This window comes from Scomber scombrus, chromosome 4 (assembly GCF_963691925.1).
Source record: "Scomber scombrus chromosome 4, fScoSco1.1, whole genome shotgun sequence".
Lineage (NCBI taxonomy): Eukaryota > Metazoa > Chordata > Actinopteri > Scombriformes > Scombridae > Scomber > Scomber scombrus.
The window spans coordinates 16,255,606-16,272,740 of record NC_084973.1 but is presented as its reverse complement, the minus strand read 5'-3'; the positions used below and the strand labels follow the sequence as shown (position 1 = coordinate 16,272,740).

General features: G+C 41.5%; 1 protein-coding gene across 2 annotated transcripts; it reads right to left on the bottom strand.

Moving 5' to 3' along the window:
- Positions 1–1,706: 1,706 nt before the first annotated feature.
- rasl10a (RAS-like, family 10, member A) lies at positions 1,707–14,738 on the bottom strand. Of its 2 annotated transcripts, none has more exons than XM_062418212.1 (3): positions 14,523–14,738; positions 4,145–4,274; positions 1,707–1,972 (listed from the first exon to the last, which is right to left on the bottom strand). In XM_062418212.1, exons 1-3 carry the CDS (start codon positions 14,736–14,738, stop codon positions 1,707–1,709), a joined length of 612 nt encoding a protein of 203 aa, XP_062274196.1. The 2 variants fall into 2 exon arrangements, with proteins under 2 accessions (XP_062274196.1, XP_062274197.1); XM_062418213.1 differs by having other exon boundaries at positions 1,707–1,977; positions 4,150–4,274.
- Positions 14,739–17,135: the final 2,397 nt, after the last annotated feature.

Genomic DNA, 17,135 nt, shown 5'->3' with positions numbered 1-17,135 from the left:
TGCTACACGCAGTTGCTTTCTAGTGTATCTCTGCTACATATTTCTTTTTTTATACTAGAATAACAAAACAGCTAGTACAGCCATCTGCCCTGATTGAACTACATCACAACTACATCTTGGAGAGAATCATGGGCTTGTGCTCTCACATGCCAGTGAAAAACGATCACACTCACTCCACTCAGCTGCTCAATACAGTGTCAGAAAACCATGTATTACAAAAATTAATCACATTATCACATTTTCACATCAGTGCAATAAAACCCTGACCAGTTGGCTCTACCAACAAAAGCATGCAAGTCAATTATTCTATGAATCACTCTTATATACAGTATGTCTGCTTACTTTCAGTGCAGTCATATTCACAAAGTATCTAGCAAGTTCTAATTAAATGAAAAAAGCAACTGTTAATCTCACAATATTACCAATTAGATACTATTCAGATACAGCTATGAAAGCTTTATTAAGGTTCCCTGTGTGTCTGTGGTGTGTCTCATGGGGTGTTTGGTGGACACTCTGCTTCCTTGTCTCTGCAGGATAGCTGAGCGTGAATGGGTTACTACTGTATGTGAAGCATTTTTAATATAATGTGGTGTTAAAGTCAGTCAGGGCTTTGCTGCAGGATTTTATTGCTCCTTCCTAATCCATAGTTTCAACATCCGGCTCTTATCTTGCTACGTCTGTCCTTTGCTAGCCTGAATGTCAGCTATCAAACCTGCCTCTCACTGTTACCCTCTCGCTCACTCTCTCGCTCTCTCTCTCTCTCACACACACACACACACACACACACACTCAAACACCCACATTGCGTGTACAGTGTCTCGTCTTAGGCTCTTCAGCCTCCTGCAGGTCCCTAGTTGATGTGGATTTAATGTATTTTCGTCGGAAACAGACACTGAGTGGGGGGGGGGGGGGCAGATTAAAGTCCTACAGTACATCATGATAAGGGACTGCAGTATTTTGCGCTGCTTAAAACACCCTTCATCTGAACAAACAGCTTTTATCGTAGGCCAAGTATGTAATAGGGACAGGAAAGAAAAAAAATGTCTACAAAATTCATGTAATGAGGACAATGCAGGCTACTTTTTCAGAATCTAAATAGAAACACCATCTAATCATATCTATTTGTACATTTAGATAATCTCACCAAAACGTAGCTATTTTTTGCTATCTCTTATTCTGTTTTGTTTACCAGTAACTACATACCCTCAAATAAGTCCAAATAGTCAGGTATTAGCTTCTGCTGTTGACCTTACTGAGTTCAAAAGGAAGACTCGATGATATTGCTGCCTCTCCATTTTGAGTCTCGCAAACACAACTTTCATCCTGCTATAGCCACAAGAAAACCGTTAAGAAGACCTGGCTGCTGCTGTGTAATCTGGAAAGCACAGCCTCAAAATCCTCAACTGTCTAACTAATATGAGAAAAATTATAACTGTGCTATGTCATATTGGTTTTCATCTGCTTCCTTTTCTACCTCCTTCCTCACATCTTCACATCTGGCAGAATATGACCAGGAAGCGGTTGGATGACCATGTATGGAATTGAATGTCTTTTACAGCGCAAGAGTCTAATAAACCTCATTAAGAAAAATCAGCTCAGTAAAGCAGGAGGCCACAGGGTAATTTTCCAGCCATTTCGATAAAAAAGTCCTTTTCTCCATTGCCGCTTCACTCCTGAGGTGAGAGGGGTGGAGGGAGCTCTATGGGTCACATGATGGTGCAGCGATTCCTCTGTAGCGCCCCCTGCAGACGGATGGCGGTGTGGTTCTGGCGCATGCCCCGCGCCACAGCGATGCCCAGCAGCTCCTTGAAGAGCAGGACTACGTGCCAGTTAAACTTGGCGGAGCATTCCACATAACCGCACTTCCAAGTCTTCTTCACCAGGACTGACACTGCCCTGCGAGGCATGAAGCGCTGCCGCTGCAGATCTCTCTTGTTGCCGACCACCAGGATTGGCACCTCACTGCTGCTGCCTTCCCTACAGAAAAATGTGAGGGGTAAAAAGGACAAAGGTTGACTTCAAAAAGCACAGTAAACACATATGTTATCATCTCAGTGTTTGTTAGAGTGGTTGGCTGGGCGTGTGAAACATTTCTGTGCAGTTTTTCCCTCCTTCCAAGGTGTGTGTGGGCGGCCTGGAGGATTAGAGCTCACAGGCTCAAGGGGCCTCCCACCACACTCTGCAGTGACTGGTTTACCAGAGGTAGGCATAAATTAGTGACTGATGACTTGATGTGTTTGTGACGCATAGCCCTAGAGTGTTAATGAAAACATCTATTGGATCAACATCAAGTCCAACCATTTACTGTCGTGCCTGGTTGGTTGGAGTTTGGAAATCTAATCTGATACTCTATTGGAAGAGGAGAGTCCAACAGTTTAGTACAACAATGTAGAAAATCCTTACTGGAGGAAATCTTGGATTAGATTGTGGAGCAAATACTATGAAGGAATGAAGGCTATTATCAAGACTCTCTGTTTATTTGGGTACCAAAGCCAGTTGAGTACGTAGTTTTAATCATTGTTTTTCACGAGAAACACTGACAGATGACAATTATTCTATTAACTACATTATGAACATGAATGCACAGTGCAGTGCATTTGTGGTCAAAGTCAGCTGAAATGCACATTTTTCAAGCAGCTGCTTTAACAAATCATAAGCTCCTCCTTATGATGAATAAAGGTTTCTTGTTGTTATGTCGTGCCTCATCCTCTGACAAAGCTTTGCACACTCGCATATTTGCTCGTGTGCCTGGACAGAAAGCTCAACAGAGAGGAAGACAGAGAAAGAAAAAGAGAGAGATATGAACAGTCAATTCGAGGCCTGAAGCGAAAATCTTAAAGACTTGAAAAAACATACTGCGGTAATCATTTCACTTTTCTCCCTTTCACAGGTCGTGCTCACGGAACAAATTTAAAAATATCTCCTCGCAAATCCGCAGGAGTATTTTAGTAGAACAAGGTGTACTGTATGCGTGTGTGTGAAAATAGGGGAAAACTGTACAGAAGTAACGGCGTGACCCAACACTTTTCAGAGTCTTCGCAGGCTTCATGCTAAAGGGCTAAAAAAATAGAGCAGAAAAAAATAGATCATTTGGAGTGTATGCCTGTAGAACATTGAGGAGCATTTCAAATATCTACATATACTGTGTGTGTGTGTGTGTGTGTGTGTGTGTGTGTGTGTGTGTGTGTGTGTGTGTGTGTGTGTGTGTGTGTGTGTGTGTGTGTGTGTGTGTGTGTGTGTGTGTGTTTGTGTTTGCCCATCTAAGGTAATAAACAGCAAGCTAATTTCTTTATAGTTGACAAAAGCACTGCCACCCTGTGCTGCACCAACCTCCATTATTCATGATTTCAGTTCATTTGCACAGTATCTGTCCCTTCACCCATCTTCCCTTCCCTTCTCCACCTTAGATCTTTGTCCTATGATTACACATTTCTCCTGTTTTCCATTCATGTTGCATTCACCTTTCCTCCTCCAGCTGCTGGTAATAATGGTTTTCTGTCACGGGCCATAAACATTTGTGGTAACACATTTGGAGCTGCAGGAAGGTGGGGATCAACTCTGCAGTAGCAGTTCGGACATGTTATTGTACGACATAACAGATCAAATGGGGCCACTCATTGTACCTTTCAGTATGTAAATATATGCGAGTATGCCAGCGAGGATTATAGAGCAGGTGATGCTTTTTCACTGGTCTTTTGTTAACACTGGTGTTGGCAAATGAGTCTGTGGCTCATGTACAGTATGTTAGCTAGCTAGGAGCCTTTGTCCTACTGTATGTTATTCTTTTGTTTTCTGTCTTAACTGCTGTTCTCTGCCCAATAAAAGCAGGAATATCCTAATAATACTCTTTAAATCACCAATGACATCTCAGGCAGCTCGCATTCAGCAATGCCAGATTCAAATGTCATTACTAAACTGTCAGGATGTGGGGAAGAGAGCGCTGAATTAAAAGATATCACCACAAGCAGACTATCTATCACTGTCACCCTGTCACAAATGTGTAATTGTACGACTTTGTGGCAGGGTTGTGAAATTACATGCTGTCCACAGACGGGTGAAACAGTGATGTCATTAGTTGTCACCAATGAGGGTTAACAAGCTGTATGTCAGTTGTATGTCCAGCAACTATCATTGCGCCATTGACCATACCTGTGCTCCACTATCTGCTGTCTGATCATCTTGACGTATTCAAAGCTCTCCACACAGCAGATGTCGTACACCAGGATGTAGGCATTGGCATTGCGAACACCTCTGCAACGCAAGTCCAGCCACTCCTAAATGAGAGACACAGAGAAAAGCTTAGATATGCAAACTAATAAATATACTGTACTTACACCCAACTGTAAGCTTTGTGTGAGTTTAAACCATGTATTTTGGGTATACCTAATTTGATGAATCAAACATTTATTAGAAATTTGCAAACTGAGGTACACAATACAAACAATGGTAGGTCCTCCATCTTGTGGTCTTGGTGTTCAAGAGGGACTCCAAAATCTAGCTTAGAGACTTTTAGTTTAAATTATGCTCATATGTTGTAGAGTTTTTGATTTTATCAAATTGTGTGCACAGCACTGTTGACAAAGCAGTATTACTATATCATAGGGCTTTGTGGCTGCAACTAATAATTATTATCAATAGGTCTCACAAATATCGTCTTTAATACATTTTTCTGTAATAACACTGATCAGTGTATAAAATGTCAGAAAATAAATGTCATTTTCTTAAGTCCAAGTTATACTCAAATTACTTGTCTTGTCTGAACAACAGTCAAAAACCATAAGAGTTTACTCTCGTGGGAAAACTGGAAAAACTATTGATTGATTGATATTGATTGACTGATTGGTTGATTGATTATTATAAATAATAAACAAAGAATTTGATTGATGATTATGAATAAAAAACAAAGAATCTACAGCCATGCCAGCGGCTCTGATAACATCAGCTTGCTAAGATATTCACAATGACAATGCAAACATGTTGATGTTTGTAACGTTTACCATGTTCAAGACCTTAGTTTGGCATGTTAGCATGCTATCATTTGCTACTTAACAAGTACAATTCAGCCTGTACAGTTAATACTAATGCATTAGACATATTAAGATTTTGACCTGGTGATGTTGCTAGATGAAAACGTGATGGCAATCTATCAATTAGATATATCCTGGACCAAAATGGTACACTGACCAACCAAATGAGAGACAGACATTGCCATCCACAGCACCAGTGCTGCTAGCATGGCTTAAAACCTTAGTTGTCTTGTAGGATAGGATTTATTGTGGCACTTGGAGCAAGAGACAGAGATTTTTATGCATTATGATGTTAATGTTTTTGTAAGAAGTTCTTTCACCACTGTGCAATCATTTTTGGTTTCAAAAGTCCATGTAGCCTGGGTAGTTAATGATTGACAAGCTAACCTTATACTAAACAATAACAGTAGACAGCAGCGAAACACCATTTTTCTTTAATTATTGTGAAACAACGTAATTACATAATTCACCTGTCTCTGCTGCGTATCCTCTATAAAAAGAAACGGCAGAGTCAATGAAGTCTTAGAGCTGGCATGGCTTTGGTAGCCTAACAGCCCCCAACAAAGTCATAAAACATGTTGACTGCCCAGCAGTAAGCGCTGTGTCCTAGCTACACATGCTCAAGGACAATGACGGCAGTAACAGCTTATAATAAGGAAACATGGAGCCTTCTGTCAGGAGAAGAAATAGAAACACATACTGTATTACTTATTTTGCATCTTGGCTAAGCTTTGTGATGCAGTGCACATTCATTGGGACAAACTGGAACATTTGTTTAATGCTAATGAGTTTCAAACTGTAATTAAAGTGCACCTTACTGGGGGACAGTTGTTTCAGTAGAAACACAGTGACCCGTTCTTCTATTCATGCTGTTTCCCCATGCTCTCACCAACCCACCACCACCACCACCCTCACCGCCTCTAACAGCATGCAATTAATTTATAAGCATTTGATCTGATAAAAGAGGGAGAAGAAAATAGAGGAACTTCAGGGGGTGGGAAGAAAAGATCTGTTGAGGGAAATGAGAAAACAAACGAAGCCCTGAGAGAATGTTGAAAAGATGAAAAGGGCAGCGGTGGATCAAGAGATGAGCAGAGAGGGTGTCAAAATATCCTCTGGGGTGCCTGCGCACTGCTAATGAAGGTCTGGAGACTGAGACTGTCAGGAACCAAGTTCAGTTCAATTCAATTCAATTTAGCAAGCAAACAGTGGATACAACACTTTGTGCACAATATATTGTACATAGAGTTAAGGAATTATAATATAATCATCAAGGAGGATTTTTTGGAATTTTGGGAAGTGTTACTTACTTTCTTGCCAAGAGTTGGATGAGTGGATTGATGCCACTCTCATGTCTGAACACAAAATATAAAGCTGGTGGAGCAGCTGCTTAGCTTAGCTTAGAACAAACACTGGAAATAAAGGAAAGTAGCTAGTCTGGCTGTGTCCAAAGGTAATAACATCCATCTATCAGAGCCTATAGAGCTCACCATTTAACACGTTTTACCTTGTGTGTTTAAGCTGGACAAAGCCCAAAATTTAAAAAGCACGTTTTGGTTTTATGAGCGATTATGTTCCAGAGTACTTCTTGGCTGGGAACAGTGACTTCTTGTCCCTGTGAGTTTGTCAGAAAACCAGCCGAGACTTCAGGAAGTCACTTATCTAATACTCCAAAAGAGTGTGAGGAAGTAATTATTAGCCAAAATCTTAAACTATTCCTTTAAGTCTGAAGTAGTTAAACTGTCAGCATTTGTCAGCTCTCAGTAAGCTTGTTTCACCTTGTGACCGTGGCATTGTGTTTGTTCTTAAACTCTTAGCCTGTGAGGGGACATTTTTAGCACAGAAAAGATTTACAAAATATATATTATTTCTGTGTTTGAAATGTCCCAACACACAATCCATATGTGATAATTGCTTCATCTTTGTAGAAGCATTTTTTTCTGTTTTTCTGTCATAATTTTCAAAGCTGTTCTGCTTGACGTAGTAAATAGTTTGTCATATTGTTTTTGACTGATGCACCTGTACCCCATGCACAGACAATTTGGGTCTGTCTGTTGTATCATGTTGCTTTGAAAAATCAGTTATCAAAGTGCTGATTGTCAGCCCTCTTAATTTTTATGCTTGTGATGAGCTTTTGAGCCCCTGTGATCCACCTTCATCACAGTGATTATGACAGTGATTAATTTGTTACAGTGTTAAAGTACATTTCCATATGTTGCTGACATTATTTCACCTACCACCTGCAACAGCTTGTGTAAATTGAAATAGAAATGTGAGAAATCCTATCACAGCGCTCTCTAGGTTGGAGAAAATATGCTTTTCAAATCAACATATTATACAGGCAATCTGTATCAATACAATCAACTGATAATCTGTGACAGAGGAGGCTAAAGGAGCAGGCGATGATCATTGTAACTTATAATGATGATCATGCTAATACATCTGTGTCAGCAATGATTAATTAACTTCATTTAATGTGGAAGAGGGCTTGCTGAGTTTGTGTCAGGGTGAGTGTGAGGCAGAGACAACCTCGCCAGCCTCATACATCTGGAGACAGATAAAGAGGCCGATCAGGCAGGGAGATGAACATGTGGTACTAAGAGCACTGCTATCAAGAGTGAAAGAGAGGGCAGAGAAGGAAGGGGACTGCGATTTGTACAAATTGGTAGAAAGTGTGATTTTTTTTCCTATCTCTTTCCAGGTTGAATCAGTTTTGAGGGAGCAGGAGAGACAGTCTGATATCCACTGTAATTTCTTCTTATCGCTTCTTTTGAGTGTCCAATACAATTCCATTTCAAAGCTGTGCCTAGCAGGCAAATATTTGAGAATATATTCACCTATTTTTTGCCAGACAAACAAGAAAATGACAAGACTGTCATAACACTGCAGCTCATCACAGCTCACACTCTTGTGATAGTTGAGGCAGCTGACTACGTGAGAAGCACACTGGCTTCAGTTGCAGCTTCACATCTCTGTGGGGCTAAAAATAGAAGCTTGTGTTCTCATCTCATATCTAAAGAAGCCAAGAATGGATGTGCTTGATTTTTTTCTTTGAAGCAATTATCTCAAGATCACAAGTTAATTATTTTGTTATCTAGAGAAAATTAACTTTTTTTTTAATCAGCGCATGCCATTCCCCCATGCATTGTCCATTACAGTGAACCAAGTCTACATCTATAATAGTCTTAGTGGTGTAAACTGAGCCATCATCATCACCATCAGTGGGGTATGCTTTGCAGTGAATGGTTAAGGTTATGTTTATTTATTTATTGTTCTGAGGCTTTGAATTACTGTTCTCATGAAATGGATGACTCATTCAGGCATTCTCACTTCTGATGTCAAATGAGCATTGTATATCCATGCATGGATATAGCGAGACATATTCATAGTGTTTGACATCCAAGAAAATATAACCTCTCAGCCTGATAATCTTGAGATAATGGCATTCAAAAATCGCAAGCACGGCTGTTCTCGTCTTCCATACGCATCTCTTTGTTATCCACGTCCTGTTTTTAAATGTGGAGGAGGGGCTAGAAACAGCTGCTCTACTCTTCTTCACAACCGTCCAATCCGTTCACAACCAAACAAGAGACAAGATATTAAGAAAAGACGTTGCAGCAATACGGAGTGAAATAAATTTAAAATGCTATCTGGGCATGTTTATTTGTGTATGTTCTCTGAATGTGAAAGTGTGCTTGAGGCAGTGTGAATCTGAAGTGTGGTGCCACAGTCTGTAGCCTCCAGTCGGTCTTCTTAACACTATGCAGAAAAGAGCATCTCATCCTTCGCTCCTCAGGAGCCAAACAGAACATGTTTCCCTGACAACCGCAGGCCACGGTCAGTTTTTAGCAGGCTATGCCAAAGCTGTTGAGTCTCACGATATTAAGGGAGGCAGCTTAACGGTAATGGTTGGATGTAATGGATCAATACTCAAGCACAGGAGGGAGGACAGTGTAACCTGGTGGGGGAAGGGTGTTGAGCAATTAGAGATATGTCACACATAGGCCATGCCAGCTGATTTGAAATTAAAATCTATTACATCCCCTAGAGATGAGATTTCCATTACTCAATGACTACATATGGCAGGACAGTTTTTGCTGGTTTCTCACATAGAATCAAAAAATATTACTTTTAAAATGGATCCATATGGCACATTTTGGGAAATATGGTCATACTTTGGAGCAGTTTTTTAAACAAATTACTGTGACCATAATCTTGAGGGTCGCAGGAACATGTCACCCAGTGCAGCGGTGTGACTCACTGACGTGTTTTCAATAGTTTTTGGACAACACAGAGGCACAGAGGAATAAGGTGTATCATACTTTGGATACACACGATACTGAGCAGGATGAGTTCATTGCTGGTTTGACTTTTTACATGAGATTTGTTGACAAAAAAACAAATATAGAAAATAACCAGACCCTTCATTTAATATAATTTTAAAAGTCTCCATGTACCTGCTACTCTTGTAACTTTAACGCACAAACACCAAGATGGTTTGTACACCTCATAATTGCACACATGCATGATTTTTATGCATGCGTTATTTCCACCCAGTCTATGAGTGTCAAAATGACACAATGTGTGACATGAAAAGCAATAATTTCCACCCTGTTATCGCAGAGAGTATTGACAGAGATAACTTAGAAAAATGTCCAGGGAGCGCAGGGAAGGGAGGAAGAGAGGGAGCATTTTGTGTGGGAGGAAGTCATGGAGATACATTATGGTAAGAACAAGAAAAAATCTTTGACGAATCCGCTGTCAGGCTTAAATCCATCTGTCACCACACCCTATTGACAAACTGTGACAGATGCTCTCTAAATGCAATGTTATCAGCAACAGATACACATAAAGCAAAGCAAACAAATCATTACACCGACACAGCCTCACAGTAAAATAACAGGAATCTTGCCTTTTCTCCGGCATTGGAGAGGACAAAAAGTACGTAGTTGAAATGGGGTCACAAGTAGCATGTCAGAATGTTACTCTTCTTCTCTCAAGTATAATATGAACTGATAAGAAATTGCCATGCTGCATAAGCATGGAGGCGTATTGACTCACTCTATTCTGCAGCTTATTCATCACATGTTTCAGGGGACATTATAAAACCTCAATACTTTGACAATGTCCATTAAACTCTGTGCAACCTCTCTAATTGACTGCAGCAAATTCCTTCTGTCTCCTCTGCTGGTCTTTTATTCCCAGCAGTCTTCTAGGAGGGAACTGTGCTTTAATTCAATCTACTGTGTACAGCAAGTAAATTTCAATCAGGTCTCTTTGTGCTGGCGGTACTTGCTACTCAATGTGTCCAATCCCCCTAACCTGGGTTGCATTTATCTGCCCACGGGGTAAATACAGAGCTGACCAGTGAGTCAGAAATGCCCTGTGTCACATCACAGCTCTTGCTATGCACAGAGGACGTCACCAGACAAAGCAAGAGAACGGGCTTCAGAACAAGAAGGACATGATAGGAATGGGAAGAAAAAGTACAGCAGACCTCGCAGGGTCGTTCTTGAGCAAATGAGTAACCATAAATCTGTCTGATAGAAATGTTGTGGCAGCACTCAGCTAATGGTTTTTTCAGGCTGAACCTTCCACAAAAGGGCCAGACAACAGGCGCCGACTCACTACACTACCACTCCAAAACGAGGATGAAATGTTCACACAGTGTGATACAACATGCTCCACTAGGAAATGATGAAAGCTGCTTGTGCTTAAAAGCTTTCTCGTGTGACTCAAGGCTTGGGAAACACACACACACTCACACACGTAAACTCATGAGACTCATCCTGTCTTATTCCTGCTTTCTGCTCACACCTAACAGCCTTTTCCCTAATGGGGGTTAAGCACCGTTTAGCTGAAGACAGAGAAAACTCAATCAGGGTGTCTTTACTGGGGGTCTCCGTGGGGAGGTAACAGTGAACCGCACAGCAGACTCCTTAACGCCGTATATCAAAATGTTTAATCTGGTTGAACAGCTATGGGTAATTCTAACAAAAGCTTGACAAGATGATCGCTCTGGCCTCTCCACCTGCCTGTCAGATGTTTACTGTGTTAATGCCGGGTTCTCGGAGCGCACAGCAAACCAACACTCTGGGAGGCCTCACACTCAAGCTGCTCTTTTTTTGTCTCCTCTTTGGCCTGATCTCATTTTCTCAGTGGCACCTCCTCTGTGTAGATAACCACAGCTGTTCTTAGGAGGGCTATGTGTGACACCGAAGGGGAGAGAAGAAGAGAAATGATCAGCAGCGGCAGCAGTCAGGTGTTGTGTGGCAGCTCGGTGTGGTGACCTTGGAGATTTCTATCTTGAAAGCATCACAGCCTCTGCGCTGAGGCTGCAGTGGACAGTGGCAGTCAAACACACACTTCAAATAGACAAAAGGTTGGAGTGCAACAACCAAAGATGTGTGACATACACAGATATACTTTTTGTACTCCTTTACCGGTAAAGAGAAGAAGAGAAATATACCAAGAGGCTTTTTGTCTTAAAGTATAGCTTCACAGTTTTTCAGGTCTGTCTTAAAACAACACTCACACTGAAAGAGTTATTGGCTGAGGTAATATATTAACCGAGAACCCTTCCTAAAGTGATTTTAATATAAGTGATGGGAAAAAAATCTGCAATCGTTCCATTTGAAAATGTTTCCTTCATGAGGCTTCTGCAGTCTTAGTCAAACAAATCAAATGGTTATCTTCCAAATAAATTTATAGCTGCAGTGATTAGTCAATTAATCAATCATTGAAACTTGAAACTAATAATGATAATTGAATAATAATTTCAGTACCTCTCCAACCGTAAACAATACATCACTCTGCAAGGCTCCTACTCCACCACTGCAACAGTTAACCATGGCGTCCCCCAGGGATCTGTCCTTGGCCCCCTCCTCTTTACCATCTACTTGCTCCCCCTCGGTCAGATCATCCGCAACCATGGACTCAGTTTCCACTGTTATGCAGACGACACCCAACTGTACGTCAGCACCAAGCCCTCCTCACAACTCCCACCAATAAAACTCAACAACTGTCTGCACGATATCAAAACCTGGATGACCAACAACCTTCTGAAACTCAACACCAACAAGACAGAGCTCATGGTGGTGGCCCCAGCACCACTGCTCAGGAAGGTTGGAGACCTCACCCTGGTCATCGACGGCTGTCCCACCTCCCCATCTCCCAAAGTGCGGAACCTGGGCGTCATCCTGGACCCCACACTCTCATTCAATTTCCACATCCAGAGCATCACCAAATCTGCCTTCTTTCACCTCCGTAACATTTCAAGACTCCGGCCGTCACTCACCGACTCAGTCACCGAAACCCTCATTCATGCTTTTGTCACCTCCCGTCTGGACTACTGCAATAGTGTCCTGTCTGGGCTGCCCAACAAAGCCCTAGACAGATTGCAGTATGTCCAGAACTCAGCTGCCAGGGTGTTAACCCACACCAAGCCCTGGCAGCACATCACCCCCATCCTCAAGAAACTCCACTGGCTGCCAATCAAACAACGCATCAGCTACAAAATCCTCCTCCTCACCTACAAATCACTTCACTCACTGGCACCCAAGTACATCACTGACCTCCTCCACCCGTACACCCAGTCATGGTCCCTGCGCTCCACCAGCAAGGACTTACTCTCCACTCCCCGCACCAGACTCAAGACCTTTGGTGACAGGGCTTTCTGTGCAATTGCCCCTACCCTTTGGAACACCCTGCCCCCTCCTATCCGTTCCGCTACTTCTCTGACACAGTTCCAAAAGCACCTCAAAACACACCTCTTCTCTCTTGCCTACCCTCCCTAAACCCCCACCCTGCCCCTAGCCCCCTACTCCCACTCTTGTAAAGCGACCTTGGGTATTTTGAAAGGCGCTATATAAATTGAAGTTATTATTATTATTATTATTATTATTATTAGTATCAAACATTTGCTAGTTCCAGCTTCTCAAAAGTGAGGATTTAATGGTTTTAATTGTCTTCTGTGATGGAAAACCGAATATCTTTTGGTTTTGGACTGTTGGTCAGATAAAACAAGACATCAGATGAGAGAAGAAAATATTAGATATATGAGTCAATAATGAAAATAATTGTTAATTGCAGCCTTAATTCCCTCTTTGTGTTTTCACAGAGTTTCCTTGCTGAACTACAGTGGAGAGATAGTAACAAAGATGGAGTTTGGTAAAAAAAAAAGACTGTAACTTTACAATATACCTGTTTAATTAGGCCAACTCACACTGTTAAAGCTTCATATAAGCTTTGGCTGAACTTTAAAAAATATTTTTGCATAAAACAAGGACTGGCTCTCATCACTTACATCAAAACTGGACTAGAAAGGATCTATTTAAGGCCAAAATGGAGAAGAGGAACAATTACAACATCCATTAATGCTTTTTAATGCGAGCCTACATTAAAAGCCTACCTACCCACCTTTTAATCAAATTTGATGCTTTTCATTTATATCTTGCACCTTGCTGTAGCTGCACTGTCATTTTTAGTCTCCCGTTTTCTATTTAAGCTTATTTTCATTTTCCATGTAACTCTTTTTAATTCTATTTAAATGTATCTTTGTATGTCTTGTGTTTTTTTACAGTGCCTTTTCTGTTTTATGTGAAGCACATTGACTTGTATGGTTGTTGAAAGGTGATTTCCAAATAAACTTACCTTCCATTACATATTGTATTGTTTTAAGAGAGGCTTGAAAAGACTGAGCCAGTCTTTAGAAATAAAAACATCCAGAGATGAAATGCTACATAAAGACAACCAGAGTTAACATTCATGGCAGGAAGAAAACAAAGCTACAAAGCCACAAACAACAGGCTACACATCTTGAGCGTTTGGATCTGCAGTGCAATTCACTGATGATGAACCTGCAATCACATGTGTCTCCACCTAATGAGGTGTGGCATATGACCTGTGGCCAGGAATGAAAGGGCAGCCTGTTCTATTTTTAAATTGGGAGTTTGACCAGGTGCTGTGGCAGCGCCTGCAGCTATTATTTCCTGTGCATACAAGCCAGACTCAAGCATACTGTTATCAACTCAGCTCAATATGTGACACTCAACACTGCTCTTATAAGAAGTCTGTAGAAGACATGCAATGATTAATTAACAACAATATGCAAGCTGGCATTGCTCCCTCATGAAGGGGTTTGAGACACACACACACACACACACACACACACACACACACACACACACACACACACACACACACACACACACACACAGTTTACAACGTCAAAGTGAAGCTCTCCAAGGCTTTAAATCAGGTCTCCATAGCAACTAGTAGACTGGGGACATCTGATAGTGATAGAAGAATAAATAAAATTGGTGTTTTTGTCTTTGAGCAATGCCCGAGGTTGTAGACAGAAGGGCCCTTGTAAAAAATAAGTGGACATTAAATTAATGAGATCTGAATCACCATAAGGGAAGAGGCTCAGCTTTATAAATCATCTAATAAAGTTAAAGCTTTAGGAAGAATCTACACAGTCCTAAAACAGTATACCTGGCTGGAGCTTGATGGAAAAGAGGAGATTGGCGGGACGTCCAAAATCTTCAGTTCATACATGTTCCCGTTCAGTATGACGGAGGGTCTGTACACATATCTGGTCCTGGTCGGAGTGTACACCTCCGAGAAGTCGTTATAGATGAACTGGCGGATTATAGAAGTTTTCCCCACTCCGGGAGCACCGATGACTGCGATACTCAGCGTCTCCACCATTCCTGGAACACGAGTTCAGCACCATGGACAGCGACGACGACAACGACAGATGTGACCCGTCCAAAAACGCAGCTGGCCGCCGCTCTTTTGTTGCCACTCCGGTGGAATTCAGTCCCACCGCTTCCCCTTTAACCAGGCAACCCCTCAGTCACCTCAACCGGGCTCAACTGCGTGCAATTAAACGAATCGACGAGCGAATAAATCTTGCAACCCGTCGAGCAGAGAGGGGAAACTTTATCTCCAGGCTGTTGGGGAAGGTGAAAGGAAAGAAGCCCACGCAGCTTGGAGGTTGTCAGAAATCAGAAATCTCAACCATGATCATGCAGATGGAGGAATTTTCGTTGCCTCTGCAATCCAACACACAGAGAGAGAAACTCTTGGTTTTTCAGTGGACATCCCCAGGTGACCTCTTCCCCAGAGAGGAAGCGTAAAAGTCCGCCCTTGTTGTCTCCACATGGACATAATCACATCCAGGCTAGACTCTGACCTTGCCCAAACGCACAGGAGCCCTCGGTCTCTTCATTGATGATCTCCTCTGCACCCCTCACTCATTTCCACCGATGCACCACCGCCGCGCTCCTCCATCACAGGGAGGACTTGCGCACAGCCGCGAGCATCACAAATAAGCTTTCCACGTGTTGGGAAATTGTATTCAAACCCATAATCGTTTTCTTTTCGGTGACAGAAAAATATGTTCACATGTAGGTGATTTAACAAGGAAGAGTCAATCCACACAGCTGGCAGATCGTTTTCTGTAAAGGCATCTGGAGCCTTTCAATGAGCAATGTGCCTCTGCCGATGGAAAGACATGAGCTCCCCATCTCTCTCTCTCTCTCTCTCTCTCTCTCTCTCTCTCTCTCTCTCTCTCTCTCTCTCTCTCTCTCTCTCTCTCTCTCTCTCTCTCTCTCCCCCTCCCACTCACTCACTATCCCCTACCCCACTCATCCAATAGGATCATGTCGTGAGCAAGGCGTGTGAAAGCTTGGAGCTTCCATACGCCGCCAATAAATTGCAAAAGGAATAAGGCACGTATTATACATCATCTCAATGTGCGGGCGCAAGACTGAACATCACCTCTCTGGGGGGCGCGACTTATCATTGGAGAGGGTCCCCGGGCAGGGCAGGGCAGGGCAGGGGCTTGTGTCCCATCGATCACTGCGGCGTGACAGCGGCGCACAGTAGCTACAAATCCACTTACTGACACGTCTGAGGAATAAACATCGCACATTTTATGGCCTCAGAATAACTCGAGATAAGCTTGTAGCCTCAGCTTCACCATCACCAGAAATTACTTTTAATGTGGTAGCTACTTTTTAATAACTGTAATTAATTACTTGTTTCTAACTACTGCTAATAATTAATGTAGCCTACTTCTACTTTATAGATTAGTTATGAGCTTTTAATAAGAACAGATTGTTGGTAGACATGTAATTGTTTGGTAATAATGCACTAATTTTAATTCAATTCTTACAATCTGTCAGGTCCACAGTTTTAAGTGTTGCTACAATATCAATAAAGGGTTATTATAACAATGCATAAAGTCTGAAGTTGTTTAAAGGATAGGTTCACATCTTTTCATGTTTGTCTTAAAACAAAGGTGTGTATATGAACACTGAAAGATGTTTTCCTCATTGTAATCATTCCTCCTGTTCATACTGACTATTTAAAGATCCTCTTCAAATGTGCTTTCAATGTAAGTGATGGCGGAAAAAAATCCACTGTGTGTCCACACAGTCATTTAAAAGTTGATGTGAAACTTATATGAGGCTTCAACAGTCTGAATTAGTCATATTAAGTTGATATCTGCCACATTTACAGTCTTTTTAGCATCAAATTCCCTCTTTGTGTTTCCTCACACAGTGTTTCCCTGTTGAGCTGTGGAGGAAATAACAAAAAGGGAAATTGGCTCCAAAAAGAACTCATTTGGATGGCTGAAGCTTCATATTAGCCTCAGATAAACTTTTAAATCCATTGTTGCACAGAAGGAGGCTAGTATTATAGTATAGTACTTTATGAAGGGATCTAATGATCAATATGAACAGGATGAATGATTACAGAAAGAAACTGTTGACTGTTATTTTAAGAAAGAATTGAACATTTTTGTACCAGTCCTTTAATAAGTTGTTCATAAATGGATTTTGGACCAAATCCTATGTCATTTTTCATTCAGGCAACATGTTCATTTGAAGATAAACACCAACCTAAGATATTTTTCACAACCTGGTAATCCAGAAGCTCTTCTTAATTACAGTGTGTCTAACAACTGATCTAAAAAGCATTAGTTAATGACTCATTATCTACTAGTAAAGCCATTAATTATTACTTAAGCCTTTCATAAAGAGTGTCTTATCAGGAAGTGAACTTAGAGGCCATGAATGGGAAAATCTACAAAAGATT

What these genes read in the sequence shown, in the direction of transcription:
- rasl10a (XM_062418212.1), bottom strand. Translation starts at nt 14,738, where the DNA reads ATGGTGGAGACGCTGAGTATCGCAGTCATCGGTGCTCCCGGAGTGGGG. An exon ending in TTCCATCAAGCTCCAGCCAG is followed by an intron (nt 4,275 to 14,522) that starts GTATACTGTTTT and finishes TCTCTCATTTAG; the next exon opens with GAGTGGCTGGACTTGCGTTG. An exon ending in GATAGTGGAGCACAGGTATG is followed by an intron (nt 1,973 to 4,144) that starts GTCAATGGCGCA and finishes TCTGTAGGGAAG; the next exon opens with GCAGCAGCAGTGAGGTGCCA.